We start from the raw sequence: 19,629 nt of genomic DNA, 5'->3' as shown, positions 1-19,629 counted from the left end.
CCATCCCTCGGGTGGGAAACTGACGCTGAGTTGTGAAGGGACCTGCTCAACACACGCTGCAGAGCCAAGCCCTCAACTACCAGGCAAAGGTGACAGTGCCCCCCTCAGAGCTCCCAGGCAGGAGGAGGTCACCGGGCCCCGGGGAAGGGGCATCACCTTGGGCACAAAGACATGGGCTGTTGGCTCCCACGTGGGTGGCCTGACTCTGGGCACGGGCAGGGGGTCCGGGGCCAGGTGTTCGGTCCGGCTCTGGCATACACAAAGGGCACGAGCCTCACCCTTAGCACTGATGCTTCGCAGGTCTGTGATCTTCATCAGCATCTTGGGGAACATGTGGGGGCGGCTGGGCCTCCGTTTCCGCACATAGACCTTCAGCGCCTCCAGCAGCGGCTCCTGAAGCATGTCCACCCTGTCTGGCTGCTCCAGGTCCTGCCGGTCTGAGGAAGCAGGAAGCAGGTGCCCCTTGAGCAGCAGCCCCGGCAAGCAAGGCACACGGCTGCACTCCCAGCCTAGGCCACTAGGGTGCGCGCTGGGCCCGGCCACGGGCTGAGGATCTCTGAGGCTGGGACCTCGCCCCATCCAGTGCAGTGGTTGGGGTCTGTGTGCTGTGAGAAAGGCCCTAAGAGGCCCTTAAATGGGAGCAGAGAGGAACTGGGGTAAGGGTCATCCGCAGCCCTCTCTGGCAGCCCAATTCATAGGGGCGAGACCTCTGAACACAGGCGGTGCTGTCCTCAGGCAAACGGAGGATGCCCAGGGAGGTCTCACTCCCGTTAAGGATACCAGCTCAGTATATCAAAGCTCTTAACAATCAAATAATCAGAGCAGCCAACAATGACCGGGCCTTGCTGTAGGCAAACTGTGCCTCACTTATTGCCCTCTTGGTCCCCCCATCAACTTTATGAGGTGGAGACCCTTACTGCCCCATTTTAAAGAAATAGGGACTCAGTGAAGTTCGGCAACCTGCTCGAGGTCACAAGTTGGCCAGGATTTGAACCTGGGTGGCCTGACCCTCAAGCCCGCACTCTTAAGCCCCCCCAGAAGGGGCACAGCCCACCAACAGGGAAGCAGACATCAGGCGTCTGCCTCTACTCCCTTGCTGTGTGGCAGCCGACCAGGCCCTGCCCTCCTCTGCATTCTCTGTTCATCCCTTTGAGAGGGGCCTGATCGAGGCCAAGGTCCCCTTCTGATCTGACCCTGGGCTTCTCCCTGGCAGAGACTCCGGGGGCCACCCCAACCCCCGGGCCTGGCCCCCCAGCCCCGGCCCCCCTGCCCACCTCCACAGATGAGACAGATGGCACTGAGAAGCCCAGTCTCAGCATCATCCATCTCCAGGGGCAGCAGCTGGTTGGCGAAGGCGAAGACCAGGTCCGTGAGGGGGCCGAAGCCGGCATTGTGCATCTGGGTCCGGTTCAAGGTCAGCCCATCGGAAAAGGTCATGGTGTCCTGCTCGGGCGTGTACCGCGTGCAGATCCGCAGGATCTGGGTGCAGAGGGTGCACAGGTTCAGGGACTCGCCCCACCTCCCCAGCACTTCCAGTACCAGCGGCCCCATGGGATCACCAGGCAGGCGGCCAGACCAGTGCTGTCCCATAGTACCTTCTGCAATAATGGAAACGGTCTATGTCTACACAGCACTCAAACAGCAACCATCGGCCAGCAGAGCCATTGGGCCCTGGAAATGTGGTTAGTGCAGCTGAGGAACTGAACTAAATTTACTCTTAAGTTAAACTCAAAGAGCCACACACAGCAAGCAGCTACTGTCCCATGCACACAGATCTAGATCACCTAGAGGGAAACTAGAATTTTCAGAAGGCAAGGACCATAGCAGATTTGGGTCTCCAGTCCAGGCCTGGGTACACAGCAGAACTCCATGAAATGTGTACCAGCTTCAACCATTTCAAACCCTGATTCAGGTCTGAAACTCCTGCATCTAGAACATGGGAATAGCGGGCTCCCCAGAAATGCCACACCCTGCTCCTCCCGTCCCACCCCTACCAGGAAGCTGCAGCCTTGTCACCTTGCAGGTTCCCTGCCCTGGAAGTGGCCAAGAAGGGACAAGTGGGCTGAGCCCACCAGGGAAGTCAAGGAAAGTCCTTCCAGCCTTGATTTTGGCAGTTCCCACCAAGCACACCCAGCCTTTGGCCTGGTCACCCTCGGCCCCACCAAATGCCCTGCAGTCCCCGGAATCCAGCTGCTCTCACGCCCTCCGGCCTGTCATACCCTGTTCCTGTTAGGGCCGTCTCACATCCCCCTTCTATACAACCCAGGGTGCCCCCTCCTCTGGGATGCCTGGCTGGGGCCCCGCAGCTGTGGCTCTCTCTCACACAAGGAAGGGACAGCCCGCCCCCATCTCCGGCCAGCACTCAGCACGGTTTGGTAACCTCTGTTTACGTATCTGCTGCCTCCACCCACAGAAGCTTCTCGAGAGAGGGGCCGGCGCTGTGTTCACCTCCGTTTCCTGACACTTAGCTCAAGGCCCGGCCACCCAGGGTCCTAGGTGAATCTTTATTAGACGGAAGAGGCGGGCAGATGGGCAGCAGGGCGAAAGGCTGAATGGAAGGATGGGGTGAGCGTGGATGGATGTGTGTGGGGGTGAACGGGTGAAGCAGTGTACATCCAGATGCGGAGGGGCTGAGGGAACAGGCGGTCACGTGGGGGAAAGGAAGGGTGGACATTGGGGTGGTGGGCACTCGGACAGATCGATTCCAGATGTGTGTTTGGGGAAGGAGGCTATCTGAATGCCAGGAACTCCTCCAAGGACTCGGGGGCAGTGGCCGGGGGGGCGGGGTGCAGACCCTCACCAGGATGTCCAGGCAGGCAGCCTTGAGGAGGGTGATCTGGTCAGCAATGGTGAGGGTGGTGAAGCCGGGCAGTTGCTTGGCGAACTCCACAGTCTTAATGATGCACTTGGTGGAGAGTTCACTGAACTTGTCCCAGAGGTCAATGTCCAGAGAGACACGTTGCTCTGAGCTGTTGTTCTGGGAGGACGGGGCAGAGTGAGGGCCTTCTCCTCATGTGCCCCTTCTTGGCCTGGCTCTGCCGCCCCCACAGGCCCGCCCTCCACCCTCTTCGCTTCCTGAGAGCTCCCTCATCAGGAAGCAGAAGGAGGAGGGAGAAGCAGAGAAAGGACCCAGAAGCCCGGGCAGTGGTGAGGAGGGGGAGATGGGCCCGGTGTAACTGGGTGCACCCCCCTCCCCGCCCCACCAGGCTGGGGGGAACCATACCGTAGTGTATTTGCCCAGCTGGCAGAGGGCAGGGAAGGTTTCCTGGTGCGCTTTGCGCACCTTCTCGATGAGCTCCCCGACCTCAGGCGTCAGCGTGTAGCTCTCGGAGCACTCGGGCTTGGGCGCCTCCTTCTTCTTCTTGTTTCTGTCGTTCCTCACAGCTGTGGAGGGCAGAGGCCAGGGTTACAGCAGGTGCGGCGGCCCACCCCCACCCGAGCTCCTCCCGCAGACAGGCCTCTGCGGCTGCCAAGGACGTCACCTGGCCGGGCCTCGTGCACGCGCGCAGGAATGCACACGCGGGAGTACACGTGTGAGTGCACACACAGGAGGGCACGGGCAGGTAAGGTGTCTGCGCACGGCCCACCCCTCCATGCCCAGCAACCCCAATGCTGAATCTGGCCCCAGCACGTCAAAACTGCACGCATGCATGCTCACGCGCGCGCACACACACACACACACACACACCCCTTGGCCGGCCCACATAGAACCCCACACATCTACACAAGCCCACACTCCAGGAGCACGGGTGTCCACGGCTGAGAGCAAGTGTGCAGGGGGCCTACCTCTGTGCTCTGCCTCCCCTGCCCCCCACCCCCACTCCCTCTGCAGCTGTCTCTCTGGGGGTCCCTGGGACTGGCTTAGAGCAGCTCCCCAGCCTGAAAGTAGGGGGCCAGGCGGGAGAATCTCTCGGCCCATTAGCTGGGGGAGCTGACGAATCACCAGGGGCACAGAGCGGCACACACCACTCGGCTTTAAAGAAGCGATGGGGTCGTTACCAGCCGATTATCCCAGACACACAATCACTCACGGGGCCAGTGGTGGCGGCTGCTGACGCTGGAGGAAGACAGGGTGGGGGTGGGGTCCTGGGGAGGGGGCAGCGGGTGGGGGTGGGGGGAGCCGGCATAATTTGGAGATCACTCATGTCGATTCTGCAAATTCAATAAAGTGCAAGGGAGAGGGGGGAGAGGGAGAGGGAGAGTGGGGGGGATAATTTGGGAAGAGAAAATTGCAGCTGTGACAAGACGTTTATCATTCGGAAGCTTTAATTCTATTGAAATGGCAGCTGCTCAGCTCCGGGGCACAGAGCAGCCGGAGAGGAGATGGAGGGAGGGAACGGGGGAGTCGGTGGTGGGAGGGAACCAGGTCCCCACCCTGGTCCCTCTGCGCTAAAAAGCTCGGGGACTGGAAGGCGGCAGAAGCAACGGGGAGGAGGTGGCACTGGGCCCTGAAGGGAAGGGTCCCAAGTTGACACCCACTCAACAGCACTTCCTGGGCGCCAGACCCCCGTCCTTCGCCTCCCGTGGCAGGAGGCAGCAGGCTGCTGCAGGGCCCCTCTGCTCGTCTGGGACTCCTCATGTCTCCCCACATCCCCTCCCCACCCCCCTCTTCCACTGCCCTCCCCACAAAGGGCTAGGGGGTCCTGCAGCCCCCCTCCCCCACCCCATCCCCCAAGGCTCAGGCTCCATGGCAACGGCCACGCAGACAAGGAGGCGTCTGTCAGCGTCATTTATCTCTGACATCATCAATCACCGGTCACCACGGCAACACCCATGATTCAACACAAGAGGGTCTCCCTGTCCAGCCCTCCCTCCCTCCCTCCATCGGGCCTCAGCTGAGCCCAAACTGGAAACCCCCAGTTCCTCTGGGATCTAAGAAGTCCCAATTCTCTCTTCCAACTCTAGATCCCTGGCTTCACCAGACAATGGCTTTCAGATCCCTGTGCCAGCAGCACCCACTGCCACACACACACACACACACACACACAGCACCTAGCACCCCCCAGTGCAAGCCTCCCCCAAGAGGCATGATCCAGGGGCCCTCAGGTATGCCCTGAGTCCCACCCCAAAGCCAAGCAGGGCCTGGAAGCGGACACCACATGCACACACGTGTGCAAGCACACACAGCCAACAGCATGCCAACACACGGATGTATAGTTGGCTACACACATGGACAGACAGGTCCTCGCAGCTACACACAAACCATCCTTAACCATAAGCCTGCATACCACGCAGCGGGCTCCACGGCACCCCCATCCCCACGAGCCCAACCCCACGTCCCTACATCCCCCGCCTCTGAGGAGCGCATCAGGCGCTGCCTTGCACCCGGCAGCCCCCCGGCCCGGGGCACTCACACTCCTTGGACATGCCCACTTCAAAGCACTTCTGCAGTCGGCAATACTGGCAGCGGTTCCGGGTCACCTTGTTGATGATGCAGTTCTTGTCCCGGTGACACGTGTACACCATGTTCTTCTGGATGCTGCGGCGGAAGAAGCCCTGGGTGCAGAGGAAAAGGAGCCGGGTCAGCCACACCCGTGGTTGTGTCCCAGCCACACCACGGGAGCAGGGCTGGCCTGGAGCCTCAGCCTTGGAGGCAGGGGGCCAGGCCAGCTGCTGTCTCAAGCCTTTGGCCTTCACCCACCTGGGCAGGCCTGACAAGGTGAAGAAAACAGTCCACCTACAAGGACAGCCCCCTCCGAAAATGCCAGTGCCGGCCTCAACACGGCAGGCGGACAGCCGTCTTCCCACAACCTATTATTGCCACCATTCTGGCTTCCGCCCTCCGGGGGCAAAGGACCTCAGGGCTGCTAGTGAATCAGGGAGAGGGGCAGATGGGACTCGATGGGAGAGAGGCAGGGCTCTGGAACCCACATCCCCGGGCTCAGAGCACAGGAGGAAGAGGCCACAGAAGGCCATACACAGGCCAGCCAGAGAGGTGGAGAGGCACACGTGATCTGGAGTAAGGCAGCAGGACACACGTTCACCAACCCAGCAGACGGGCACTGTAACAGGCTGATCTGGGCTGGTCAGGGTCTACACACAGGCCGACCAGAGACAAACTGGGAACAACCAGATAGGACAGGTAGACCCAAAGAGTCCAAAGCCTTGTGCTTGGCCTTGGTCTCCACCCCACACCTGGGGAGAGCCACTCCCCGCTGAGGGGCAGCCCGTTGAAGCCGAGCCCCGAAGCTGAGCAGCTTCTGCGCCCCAATCCCCAGGGCAGACACCGACAACAGAGGCTCAGGCATTGGGGAGAAGGGAAGAAGCCAGGCCCACAGCTGCTGGGAAGGTGGCAGCCATGTCCGTTCCCTGGAGTCTAACTTGGGCCCGGGGAAACCCCGTCAGACACTGGGGATCCCACAGCCCGGGCACCTGAAGGAGAGGCCAATCAGGGCACCTGCTCCTAACCACCTCTGCCAGGCAGCCATGGTGAGGCTCAGGCAGGGCCATTGGGGGCAGGCCTCCTGGGTCCCTAGCCAAGAGCCAGTTGGCAGCCAGCTCACTATGACAACCCAGGTAGCAAGCAGGAGCAGGGCGGGTGCCTGCCCTGCCCGCCGGAGGATGGAGTTGGGGAGAGGGGCTCCAGCAGGAAGGGGACCTCTGGTTTGGGGGTCCCTGGTCATCTAATGCAGGCTTCCTCTCCTCCACGGCTCTGCCACCGTCTGCAGGGAAGGAAGCCAGAGCAGCAGTTTCTGAGACATCCCCCCAGCAAAGGGCATGCTGCAGGACGAGGCAGTGGGGACATCCCATTTATCTCATCAGGCCTGTCCTTCCCAGTGACCCTGTCAACTCACCTTGCAGCCCTCACAGGCGCTGACCCCATAGTGGTAGCCTGAGGATTTGTCCTGGCAGACAAAGCAAGGCTTGTAGATGCGGGGGAGAGGGGGCGGCGAGGGAGGGCTGGGCACTATCTCTTCCGAACTGCTGCTCTGGGTCTCGATGGCTAGAGAGAGAAGAGGGGAGGGGCGGTTAGAGACCCAGGCCACCATCCCCAACACGGCACCCACCCTGCCTCACAAGCTCCCCGAGGAGCCTCCCAGCCTCACCACTGCTACCAGGACTCTCAGTCTGGGGCAGGGACAGTCTCAGGAAAGCTGGGACTTCTCAGCCAGACTTGGACAATGAGCTGCCAACGAAGCTTCCAGCACCCCATCACTCCTGCCTACTCCCCCAGGACCCCACCTTCAAAACCAGAAAGATCAGAGGATAAACCATCAGATTTGCATGCAGACAGGACTAGGCATGGGGACTGGGGGAGGAGCTGGCCTGGCTTTCCAGCCCCTGCCCCACAGGGTAGCCTGGCCCCATCTCCCCCCGAGTTAGGAAGGAGTTAAGGTCTAATGAGGAGGGAGGGAAGAGGACACAAGCTGGGGGCAGAGGAAACTGGGGTCAACAGGATATTCAAAGCGGCCACTCCCCCACCCCCTCTGCTTCCGCTCCCTGCCCCCCCCCACCAGTAGCCACAGCCCCTCCTCCACCTAAACAAACCCCTGGCTAGGGACCCAAGGCAGGGTGTGCAAATAAGATTCGAAAAGGTTGTAGCAGAGCAGAGTAGATTCCCCTTAGATAAGCAGGGGGACGGACCCCTGGAGACAGGGAGTAGAGTCCCTCTGAGCCCCGGAAGCCCACGGCTCTGGGCACCCCGTCTGGGGGGAAGCAGCATGACAAAGGGGGGTCTGTTTCTATCAATGCTCTGTCTGTCTGCCCTCAATACTATGGCCGGGTTACTACCCTCCTCCCCTCCTGTTATTCAGCTCCAAGAGGGCAGCCAAGAGGGGTGACCCAGCCAACAGGGGCAGCCCCAACTAGCCAAATCCCCCCCCACTGCCTGGCCCCCTGCCCATCACCCCAGGCAGAACAGAGCTGGGCTGGGTGGGGGCTGACTGTGCCCAAAGCCAGGGGAACTGGGGTATATCATGCTGGATGAGAACTAGGACTGAGGCAATCCCAGATGCCCAAGGTACCACCCGGCAGTGTCCAGAGGCCTTTGACAAGTCTACTCGTCCAGAGCCAAGGAGGGGCAAGGATTTCTCCCTGAGCAGGAAGATCCCAGCCTCCCTCATACCCCAGAACCCTACCCACTCTCCCCCCAAAACCCCAGCACACAAGCTTCTGGAATTCAGAGAGTCCCAGAATTCCTGGTCCAAGCACCTGATAAGCCACGAATCACAGAGCCCCCAAGTGCAGGCACAGAGAAAAGCAGCAGCTAGACGGAGGGGTGGGGGTGGGGGTTGGCTGCATACGACCCCCCTCCCCCTTACCTGCAGACACACCAGGAACTGCCAGGCAATGACGACAGGGAACCAGGCCAATAACCTTGGCAGGGCCTTCCTGGCTCTCAGTGGGCCCGGGCACCAATTCCCTCGTCAGCCTGTGACGCTGTGGCCCTGTGCCCCCCACCCCCGTCTCTACTCAGAGACCAGCCTGCAGCAGAAGATAGTGGATGCCTAGACCCCCACCAGTCCACAGCCTCTTCACTGACCTCCCCTGGCCCTCTGCTTCTCCCCAACTCTAAACTACCCTGGCCAGGCTCTTCCCCCACCTCACCCTCCCTGAGGCCAGACAAGCAAATCAGACAGGAGAGAGGCCAGAGAACAGCTGCTGGGGGGTGGGGTGGGGTTGGGGGGCCTGGGTGAGGCCAGGAGGCAGAAGGGTGAGCGACAAAGAAGGCCTTTGTTGTGCTAACTTTTTCCAAGACGTAAAAGGAGTAACAATAGACAATCCAGACTGGTGTGGGGGGGTCAAGGACAAGGGGCTGTGGGGGGACCATGGCCTAGAATCCCAGCCAGCGTTCCAATAAGCAGAGGATGAAGGCACTGACCTCCCTCCCCTGCCCTCCCCAACCACCCGTTGCCCGGGCCCACCCCTCCAATCCCCCACCTCTAAAATGGACAGGAGGAGCTTTGGGGTACAGAGTGGGGCAGATGGAGGAGAGGGCATGGGGAGACCCACAGGATTACTGGGACGAGGGACAGTCAGCTCCAAGGCCAGAGACTGACTAAAGGGGCAAAGACCCATAGAAATTTGGAGCTAAGGCAAAGTCCAGAGGGTGTTCATAGAACTTAATGCATATGCTTTTTAAAATGGTTTTTGGCAGGATGAGGGGAGATGAGCTGAGGTGGGAGCTAGTCTGGGCTGTGAGGCTTCCTTTCAGCCCATCCCACCGCAGCTGACCACCTCTGAGGCTCTAGGGTGCTCCGCATGCCCCCCCCCAGCACATCCCCACCTGTCACCCAGGTAACAGCCCTGAGGTTTTGCCCTGTGCCCTTTGAACCCAGAGCCCTGGCCCAGTTCCCACCTCCCCAGGCGGCCAGCCAACAGCCTAGGGAAGCCCAGGGCACTCTGGGCCCCCTGTAGCCTCTGCAGTGGTTGGGATTCAGCCTTAACCCTGCACACCCAACCTCTGGGGGAAGGACTGTCAGGGCTTGGCCCCTCCCTGCTCACCTCCCGGCCCGAGAGGCCCCAGCCCACAAATCTATCGTCTTCCTGCAGAAGGAGGAGGCTGCAGGGACACCACACCTACTCCGCTCCAAGTCCCAGCACCCTGCGGAGGGCTGGAACCAGCCCAGGAAGCTGGGCGTCCCCTCCTGCCAGCGGGGCCAGGTTCCCCTCCCCCGGCCTCTGGCGGGCAGGGGGCAGGAGTCAGGGGGCAGGAGGCACGGGCGCTCCGGATTCCCCATGCCCCAGAGCCATTCGAGGCTCACAGAAGAGGCCAGTTTCCTGGAGGAGATCAGCAGGAAATCAGCCGGGCCCCTGGCCAGCAGCTCCCCTCCCAATCCAGCTGGCGCCCGGTCCTCCTCAGCTCCCCTCACAGGCCCTGGGGAAGGGGTGGGGAGGGGGCGCGGGGCCCCCCCAACCGCCCTTCCTCCCCCCACACCCCGCCCAGGGGCAGGGTGGGGTAGCTCTGGGAGTAGCAGCGGAAGGAGGCCCCTAGCCCAGCGCCCCGATAAGCATCTCTCCCCTCCCCCCACCACGAGCATCCACGTGCTTCACATTCTTGGACGTCTGGGAGCGGGTGGAGGCGTGAGTGGTGAGATTGGTGGGGGACAGATGGGGAGCCACATCCTGTGGACCCCCCCATCCTCCGGTGCCCCCAAAGGGGGGCTCTGGGGGAGGAGGCAAAATTCCCAGGGCCCTGCAGGATTGAAAGGGTCTCCACCCAAAGCACCCCCCACCCCAAGCCTGCTGTCTCTTCCCACCTTTGGCGCAGGTGGTGGGAGGCAGAGGAGGATCTGGGTGAGAGAGCCGGAGGCCTCCTATCCCCACAGGACCTCCACATACAGCAAGGGGTTCCAAGGCAGGGGTGGTGACCCCCTGTACACTAGACAGGGTCAAGGACCCCTGGGGCCAGCAGCCTCCAGGTCCTTCCTGTGCCTCAGAACAACTCCCACACCCACCACTCCCAGCCCCCAGTCTTGGGGCTGAGCCCCACTGGCATGCCAATGACATACACACACACACACCTACACGGCAACTAGGGGAGCAGGGGAGCCCAGACCTCTAGCTCTACCCAACTCCAGACAGAGCGTGGGAAACAGGCCTCCACTTCCCCATCACCAGCCTCACCAAACCCAAGGCCTGCTGGACTCCATACTCCTCCTCCTCTACCAGTTTGGGGCCAGGGAGAGCTGAGCTGCCCCCATGCAATGAAGGAAGAGAAAGGGTTGGAGCCCAGGGTCTCTGATTCCAGCTTTCCCCCAGTCCTCTGGCAAAAGCGGCCAACGTGGTGACAGGGGTGACCATGGCAGCTGTGCCCCCAATGATTAGACTGGGGAGAAACACCTTCCTCCAGGTCTGGAGGGTGGGAAGAAGGGTCCTGGTGTCACACCTCTTACCTCTCCCCTTCGGCTAAAGTCAGTCGACACTCACACCCCTCCCTCTTTGCCTCCCACGGTCTGAGTCTGCAGCCTCCTGGCCACTGGGCCCCAGAGGCAAAGGTCAAGGGGCAGGACAATAGGAAAGGCTGGGGATGAGGTGGCTCTGGGTCGGGTTTGGGGGCAGTGGTGGGGTGTCTCTCCACTCCAGGTCTCCCTCTTCCTAGACCAAAGAGTCTGGGGGTTACCCTTCAACCTTCTCCAATCTGTCAGGCCTCCAGGGACCCATCCCACCCCTTCTCCCTGGCAGGCAGGAGGGAGGCAGCCGGCAGAGAAAGGGAAGAAACCCGACCCAGGTAACAACAGCCCCTAGCGCCGGCTCCCTCCCACTCAGGTACACTACCTCACAGCTGGGTTCAAACACACCCAGGTGTGCACTCCAGGCGCTCACAGCTCCCGGGGGTGCACAGAGCCCCTCCCTTCCAGAGGAGCCCGAACCCAGATGGAGGACAGCAGGAGGGTGAGGAGGCTCCCAGGACTGACTCCAGAGTTCTCCTCAGCACCGCTCTTAGGGACAACCCAGTGCCTGCCCCTATCCCTAAGCGTAAACAGGGTAACAAAAGGACACAGCTGGAGTGGCAGGGGATGCTCCCCTCACTTCCAGAGCAGCCCAGACCCACAACAAAACAAACTCCTCCCCCAGAGAGCAAACCCGATTAGGATTAGGAGGGCAATCCTTCCCCCCACAGCAGCCGCGCTCCTCCTCCCATTCCTGGGACAGAAACCTCAAAGATGCCAGCCAGGTGTCCAGGGCCAGAGCAACCCTCCTATGGACAGGTGCCCCCCCGCAGGATGGAAGGATTGGTTAGGGTGGCAGACGGGTGTCAGATGAAGCTGCCCCTTCCTGCCACACCACACTGCCAACACCAAAGACATCGAGTGGTCCCCTGACACCAACTCTAATGACACAAGGGCAAGGGCTGGGGGCAGCAGCTGTTGCACAGGAGGGAGCTCTCCCCCAGGCTTCCACACGGGTGGGATCTGGGAAGGAGGCCCCTCCTCCTCCGAGCAGATAAACCCACAGACCCGGCCTTTACCACATCCTGCAGGGTGGAAGAAAGGACCACTCTGTGCTGAAGCCACTGGATTCCAAGCAAGAAGATACAAACTGGGGGCCAGGGGCTTCACTTCCCCTGCCAGAAGTAGCAGGCCAGATGAACAAACGTTTCCTGAAGGGAGAACCCCCCAAAGTTCCTCAGCCCTGATGTAAGGAGAAAGAGCGCCCAAGGCTCCTCGGTAGGGTCCAATTGTCCAGCAAGGGCACCCGAGTTCCAGCAAGAGAGACGGGAAAGTGAAGAGTAGACACAAGCGCCATCCCCCACGCCCCAGGCCCGCATCCCCGGTGGGAGTGGAAGCTCCACTGCCCACCCTCAGCCCCAGCTCCTACAATGGGAGAGAGGAGGCCGGTACCTACAGTGGTTTGAGCCATTCCAAAGCGGAGTCCGGAGCGGGGTGGAGTAGGGACCAGGGGCGGGGAGCCCCTTCTCCGGGAGCAAACAGGCCCGGTTCTGGTTATAAAAATCCACCACAAGGAAGGGATTGGGGGTGGGGGTGAGCCCCCCCACTTCCACACTCTCGTACATCTTCCCCGCGAAGACAAGAGGTCCGGGCGGGGAAGTCATGCGCGCCGCCTCCCTCACTCAGTCGGCGGCGCCATCCGCGGAGAGCAGCTGGGGGCGAGGGGCACGTCCCCCCCCACCCCCCAGCCCCGACAGGCGACCCGAGCTCGGGGGCCGCCCGTCGCCCGAAGTCCCTGTTCAAAGTCGGCCGGCCGCTCCGCCAGTCGCAGGCGAACAGCGGGGAAGTTGTGTTTGGGGGGAGGAGGGGGTCCCTCGGCTCCCCCACCCCGGGAACGTCCGGCCGAGGCCCGGGAACTCAGCGGCTCCACCTCGAGGGGGATCCCGTCTCGAGTCGCATGCTGTCCGAGGCAGAGTCCCGCGGCTCCCCAAGTGCGCCGGCCGGGGGCGGGATCGGCGCGGGGTGGGGGGGCGGGGGGGCACGCCGGGCACTTCCTCCTCCCCGCCGGGGCTCCCGGGCTTCTCCGGGGCGAGGATTCCGGGTGGGGGTGGGGACCCCGCGCGGCTCCGCCTCCGCCAGGTCGGGGGCAGCCGGCCGACGCTGGGTCTCCGAGGTGCGCGCCGCTGCCCCCCGCCCCGAGCCTGCGCGCCCCCTCCCCGGCAGCCCCACCCCCTTCCCTCCGCCCAGTCCCGTCCAGGCACCGCCCCTGACTTAACCCTCGTAGTGCGGGACCGACTGCGGCAGGCGAAACGCAGGGGACTGACTGGGAGAGGCGTGCTGGGGCGGGCGGGTGGGGGGAGCCTGGGAAGGGGGAGGAGAGAAGGAGGGGACTCACAGGGGAAAATGCTCCAGAGGAGTACGCAGAGGACGGACGGAGGCAGGGTACGCGGAGAGGTGGGGGCTGCACGCAGAGGCAGGGACGGGAGAGGGGCGGGAGTCTCCCCCATCCCGGTTCCGGCTCCCAGCCTCCCCTGTGGTTTGGTCAGTCCACGGCCTGGCGCTGGTGGAGGAGAGGTGATGGGGCGGGGAGGAGGAGGTGGTCCCGGTGTCCTCCCCCAACAAACCCCCCCACCCGGCCCGGGCCTCATTTGCCTAATGCAATGCGGCTGAACTCTCGCTGAACTCGCCTGGCGGCGCCTCACCTCCGAGTGACCCACCCACCGCTGCCCGTGACATCACCCGCTCGCCAGCCCGCCCTCGGGGCTCCCCCGCCGGCCCCCGGCCCCCCCCGGGCAGGGTGAGCGCCCCCGGAGTCGCGGAGAGTGGCCGCAGGACGCAAAAGACCAGGGTGCGCGGGGCCAAGTGTTTGCGCCACGAACACGGCGTGCTGGGTGTCCCGGGTGTGACATTGTGCAGCTCAGGCGCTGTGAAAGGGTTGAGACACCCGGCTTGTGTCATTGTCTGTGACATCATGTGTGACTCCGGCCGCCCGCCCGTCAGAACCCGACGCGGCAGCGCGGATGCTTTGGCACAAACGCGTGCAGAGGGGGCTCTCCACCCCCAAGATCTGCGTGCTTCCGGCGAGCAAAACCCCGCCCAGGGTGTCTCCCAGCCGCGGAACCAGGATCGGCCCCCCACCGCGCAGTCCAACCTGGGAGAGCTTAAAGGAGGGGGTGGCGCTTTCCAGCTGACCACTTCCTCCCGGAAGCCCTCGGGATGCCTGTTTCAGTAGAAGAAAGGCTTAGGTTGGGAAGGCCCAGGAAAGAGGGGGATATCCCTAGAGGAGAGGGTATCCTGTCACTCCCACTGACCCTGCAGCAGAGCTCCCTCTCTCTAAAAGGGGATAGGAACTGACAGGCTTCCCAAGGATATTCCTCTAGAAGCCAGGTTCTTAACCCCTTTTGTCATTTAATCCTTGAGCAACTCCCAAGAGGTAAATGGGCGTTATTCCTATTTACACATAAAGAAACTAAGGTCTCAGCAAAGCTAGGTGGGTTGTCCCAAGTTCACACTGCTAATAAAGGGTAACCTGAGTATTTGAACTTTCTGCTGCCAAAGCCCATATTCCCACCATGCCAGCCTGACTCAGAAGAAGTATTTTCTGAACCTCTCCTATGTGGATACCGTGGTAAGCCTTTCTTGCAGACCTTAAGGAGCAACAGCCATTAAACATATAATCGTAAATATATATGTAAATATAATTGCAAACTGAGGTAACTGGTATTATGAAACAACTATAATATGCTTTGAAGAAGAATTAATGTAGGTACCTAATTTTAGGTTGAAGACTCAGGGAGGACCTCAAGGCAGAGACCTGAAAAAAGAGTAGAAGCTTAGAAGTTAGGCAAAATGTAAGAAGGAATGTGGTCCCAGTAAAGGAAAGAGCCTGTGCAAGGGCCCTGGGGTTAGAGATTGGGCGGGTGGGAAGGGGGTCGTTCAAGGTATTGACATAAGACTAAGGTTGTGGGAACTTAAAATTCAAGAGGAAAACATATGCAAAACCAGGCTGGAGAGGTGGGCTGAGGCCAGACCAGGTGGCCTTGTTGGCCTTAATATGACTTTGGGATTTTATCCTAAATGCAAGGAGAAGTCACAGGAAGCTTCCAGGCACAGGAGAAGCAAGATCTGATTTACAGTGGTATAAGATCTTTCGAGCAGCTGTGTGAAAAACGACTTGTAGAAGGGCAAGAGAGACCAGTTAGTAGCTACTACAATGGTCCAGGCAGCACAAAAGGGCAGGGGGAGGCAGCAAAGATGACTGGTGTTTGGCTTATGGCAAAGTCCCCAAGACTGCAAAGTAGAGACGTCTTCTGGCCTGGTGGACAGGTGGGCTATAGGAGTCCCAAGTGAGGTCTCACCTAAGTGTAGTCTGGGCTGCAGACGGAACACTGGGGTCTGGGACACATGTGCAAGACTTGGCAGTGGATGAGTGCGGGGAAGAGGGCAGACTGCTGCCACGGCCCTTGGTATCTCTCCTCCCAAATGACCTAGCTCCCGGGCACCAGTTATGTGTGAGGCTCTGTGTTCACTGCTGCGAGGTACTAAGGAATCTGAGACTGTCCCTACGATCAAAAACCAGATAACTGGGGAAAAGATCTCCCAAATGATTACAGCTCACAGCAGGAGCTAGGTGGGAAGAAGTCACTCTGTGGTAGAGAGATGAGTGTTGGAAGAAAAAAAGAAATAAGGATCCACAGGCATTCAAAGGTGCAAGTGTGTCGTGAGGAAGGGGGAATGGCTGTGAAGGTTTCTGGGAAGAGGCAGCATTCAGGATGTTCCTTAAAGGGTGGATAGGCTTTCTGAAGCTGGAGAAGGAGGAGATACCTGTTCTGGGCAGTGAGAGAAGAGAGGGGGTAGGAAGGCTCTGCTGGCTGAGGAAGAACGCCATCAGCTGGCTGCAGGCCTGAGGCCCCATCCTCCTCTGCTGCTCCTTTGTCACATTCCCCACCACTCCCCCAGGGCTGTGTGTTTAGCAGGCCCTTAGCAGGTGTGGGCTGAACTGGCCCCCACTTCTGCCAGGCCCCTTCCTGTCCCCAGCCCTAACTGGAGGGCATGACAAACAGGAAATCAGGACTCCTGGAGCCAGCCAGACACTGGGTCCCAGTACAGGGTGGCCATCCCCCAGGATAGTGCCTGGCTCCACCCACCTGGGCATTGAGGCTCTTGCAGGATAGCTGAAGCTCACTGGGGTTCTCATCAGCCAGCAGGTCAACATGGCCTCAGAGCAACTCAGCCAGGAACGCATTCAGAGTCTTGCTTTAAAGGGGAGGCTACAGACTCAGAGAGAGGATGGGTGACCTGCCCAAGGCCGCACAGGAACAGCTATCCTTTTTAAGACTTCTGCCCGTGGTGCCTTGGTCTGTGGGCTGGGTGAGGTTCCCGGCAACCCAGAAATCAAAACGGGGAGGGGAGGGCCTCTACCGCTGACCTAGCCGAGGCTGATCTAGTCGGCCTACCCGGGGAGACCCAGCTCCACTGGCTGTGCCTGACTCCAGGGAGGAGGAGGAGGAGGAAGGAGGTAGTGTGAGCACCGCCCCCGAGTGATTTGGAGAAGGGCAACGCTTCCTCTTTCCACAGATGCGACCCCCTAAAGGGTAGTCCTGGCCTGCACTCACACATCTCCATGGGCACACAGGCCATGGCGAGGGGTGGACCCAATGTCTCACGTCCTGGCCAGTCCAAGAGGACAGGCTTCCTTCCCGGAGTCCTGCCAGAGGGAGTCCACGCATCATCAGTGCTACCAGATAAAAGGGGAAGGGCCCCATTTTCACTCAAAACCCCATCCACCAGTCATTTGGCTGACTCTGCATCTCAGACCCCAGGAAAGTCGTCACTGGCAATACCCTGTCTCCCTGAGCTGTCCCTCTTATCATCCAGGGCACAGTGAAGAGGAGAGACGGATGGCAGAGACTAAGGGAAGGGAGTGGCAGAGGAGCGGAAGGGAGGGGCACACCTCCCTTTCTCCCCCGTCTCCAGGCACACACACTACCAATATGTGGACAGAAAGGGGCTCCCATCTCGGACTCCTCTACTGACTGCTTCCAACTTCCCTGCCCCCACCCCACAAATCGAAACAAAATAAGAACTGTGGCTTTTACACTCTGTTCCTACAGTGTGTGAGTGTGTGTGGGGGGGGTGCCTCCTGAGCTCTACAAACTCCTGTACGCTGCAGAGGCCGATTTGGGGGTGGGGATGGGTGTGAACAGATTGCATCCGCAATTTCCAGGACAGGATGGAGATCTGGCCCAGGCCTCTTAGCGCTCTTTCCCTCCAGCCTTCAGGATCCAAAACACAGAGGAGGGGGCGTGGCTTGGCTGCCTTACCCGCGCCCCCTACTGGGGGAAGGCAGGAGGTCCTTGGGCAGGAGTGGACCTCAGCCATGGGGGAGGAGGCTTCAATTTTGGCACTGGCCACCAACCCCCCACCAAGGAGTACCCCCCACAATACCCTCCTGCAGCTGCCTATCTAGATGATGGAAAACAGATTCGGCTTTACCACTCACTTAACGCAGTCTCTTCACCTCCAGCCACGCTGTTTCCTCGTGTGAATGGGAATAAGGACCCTCTCCCAGCATCACAGGGATTAAGGCTTGTGAAACTGAGATAAAGCTGGGGCACACAGTAGGTGCTGCACAATGTTAGCATCCCATTCTCTCCCACTCCTACCTAGAAGGGGCCCGAGTCCCTTTTCACTGTACACAATGACACAGGAAGGATTCAGCAAGCAAGAGGCAGAGCGAAGGGCCTGACATCAGTGATCTTGCCAATCTCGGCCTTTGAGGGAGGTTCTGGTAATATCCCTGTTGTACAGACCAGGAATCACGCTCAAGAGAGGTTATCCTATGTAGGAAGTGGCAAAGCCCGAACTCCAGCTACCCTGCCTACTCCCCAGCCCACCTGCAAGCCGGGAGTAAGCAACCAAAAACACAGGTCAGTTTCCCCTCCAGGCTAGAATGGTGATAGGAGAGACCCTCACCTCCCCAAACACACAACACAATCCATAGACCTCCTGCTTTAGAGCCTCTACACCCTGAGTCACCGCCCCCTCCAGCACACAGACAAACAGACACCCCTTCTCCAGCTCTGGATCTGATTCTCCCAAAACACACTCAACCCTTTGACCTTCTCACCCCATACATACAAACCCCCTTTCCCAACACACACTCAGCCTTGACCCCCCTTGGCCCCCCCACATACCCCTAAAACACACACAACCCTGACCCTCCCCACAATGCACACAGAATCCCAACCCTCCACAGTAAATACTAGTCCTCAGAGATCAAGCCCCAGGGGCTCTGGGGAGGTGGGGAGGGAATCCTATACCATCTCTCAGGCCTCCCCCTCTGGCTCCCAGACTGGGGTAGGACAAATACCCACCCCTCCCCACAGTGACCTGGACCTGTCATTCCACAGACCACCACATCTCTGAAAGGGATACCCAGAATGCCCAAGGTCCAGCCTCCTCCACACACGGGAAGAGGGATGGGAAATGGGCGATTATCCAAACACCTCTGTTGGTGGGAAGTGGGAGGAAAGGGCCTCATCTGGAAGGTTTCCTACAAAAAGGGTGACCATTGCTCTGTGCATGTATGGGAGCCACCTAGGCCTCCCAGGAACTGCCTGACCCCTGGCACCAGCCCCTAGGCAGGGAGAGCAGGGTAATGAGGCTGCCTCCATCTCCAACGCGTGAATTTTGATCTGTCATGCTTCGCTGCCCAGGACTGAGGAGCTTGGGTCACCAGGCCACCCAGGCCCACACAAAAAGGAGGAGATGCCTGGCTCCCTGAGGCCCATGGCCGCCTCTGGTCACAGAGAAGGAGCAGCTCAAGGAGAAGCTCAGAAGCTGAGGTTCTGGATAGGAAGAGAAGTTGTTTACTAGGAAGAGGGGAGGGGTAGGGAAACCCACACACTCACAGGGGGAGGGGGCAGGAAAGGGGCATTGCCTAACCTGGGTGGGGAAAGCCAGAGAAGGCTCCACTTGCCCGAAATGGGAGTACCCCACCCTAGGGAGAAAAGGTTACCAGGGTGGGAAGTGGAGGACCCGGAAACCCTCCCCACCTCTAAGAAAGAGGAAGAAGCTTGCAACATTTACAGGAGGGCATGGCATCTGCTCATCTGACCCAGGGTGGGCAAGAGCCCAGGCCACACCCTGCGTCCCTCCAACTCTGAGCAGTGCCCGGGGCTCTGTTCCCATCACCTGGGGAAGGACAACTTATCCACAGGTACCAAGTTATAAGGCCCCGACTTCTTCCACCCTGGCAGGAAGCAGGCGTTTCAGTTACCCCCACCAAGAATACAAATTCTAGTCCCTGTAGACACATGGACCCACAGACATGCCCACCCATTCCCCAGCAGCTCTGAACCCAGAGACTGGCCTTCCCTGTCCCCTAGCAGAAGACTGGAAGACCAGACCAGAATCAGAGGTCCCCAACTTCCAGGTCACTGTGCCATGCGCCCCTGCTGTGTGAGGGTGGAAGAGAGGCAGCACGGAAGATGGTGCATGCATGGCATGACAGTGGGAACAGCGGCACCTGCCTGCCCCAGGTCCCAGGTCATAAAGGGTGAGGCACAGACACGGAGCCCCTGTTCCGACAGCCGGTGGGGCCTGGGAGGGAGGGGCTGTGGCACAGCCAGAGGAGGAGGTCCAGGAAGCGGTGGTGGCAGTGGGCAGACGGCCAGTGTGGGCAGCGAGGCGCCCGGCCAGGGCCTGCCCCAGGGACAGAGAGACTCCCTGGCTCCGGGGAGAGAGTGCTGCCCCCACACTGAGAAGGGGACACTGACCCAGCCCAGCCGGGCGC

General features: G+C 60.4%; 1 protein-coding gene across 12 annotated transcripts in view; it reads right to left on the bottom strand.

Annotated features, from left to right (window-relative positions):
• RARA (retinoic acid receptor alpha) overlaps nt 1-19,629 on the bottom strand; it is a 44,390-nt gene that overhangs the window by 1,908 nt on the left and 22,853 nt on the right. For 4 of the 12 annotated variants that reach the window (XM_082705025.1, XM_082705024.1, XM_082705026.1 and 1 more), the window contains exons 3-8: nt 6,795-6,943; nt 5,355-5,496; nt 3,224-3,384; nt 2,801-2,977; nt 1,275-1,479; nt 279-437 (exon numbers count right to left, since the gene is read on the bottom strand). In XM_082705025.1, coding sequence (XP_082561151.1) covers nt 279-437; nt 1,275-1,479; nt 2,801-2,977; nt 3,224-3,384; nt 5,355-5,496; nt 6,795-6,943 — 993 coding nt within the window. Of the gene's footprint in view, nt 1-278; nt 438-1,274; nt 1,480-2,800; nt 2,978-3,223; nt 3,385-5,354; nt 5,497-6,794; nt 6,944-7,046; nt 7,183-8,261; nt 8,367-12,284; nt 13,038-13,227; nt 13,415-14,602; nt 14,647-15,979; nt 18,206-19,629 lie in introns of those variants that run through there. The other 8 variants (XM_082705021.1, XM_082705030.1, XM_082705020.1 and 5 more) reach the window with 8 other exon arrangements.

The sequence above is a fragment of the Mustela nivalis genome (genome assembly GCF_964662115.1).
Source record: "Mustela nivalis genome assembly, chromosome: 17".
Lineage (NCBI taxonomy): Eukaryota > Metazoa > Chordata > Mammalia > Carnivora > Mustelidae > Mustela > Mustela nivalis.
The sequence above is the reverse complement of the archived record's forward strand: the minus strand, read 5'-3'. Positions and strand labels throughout refer to the sequence as shown.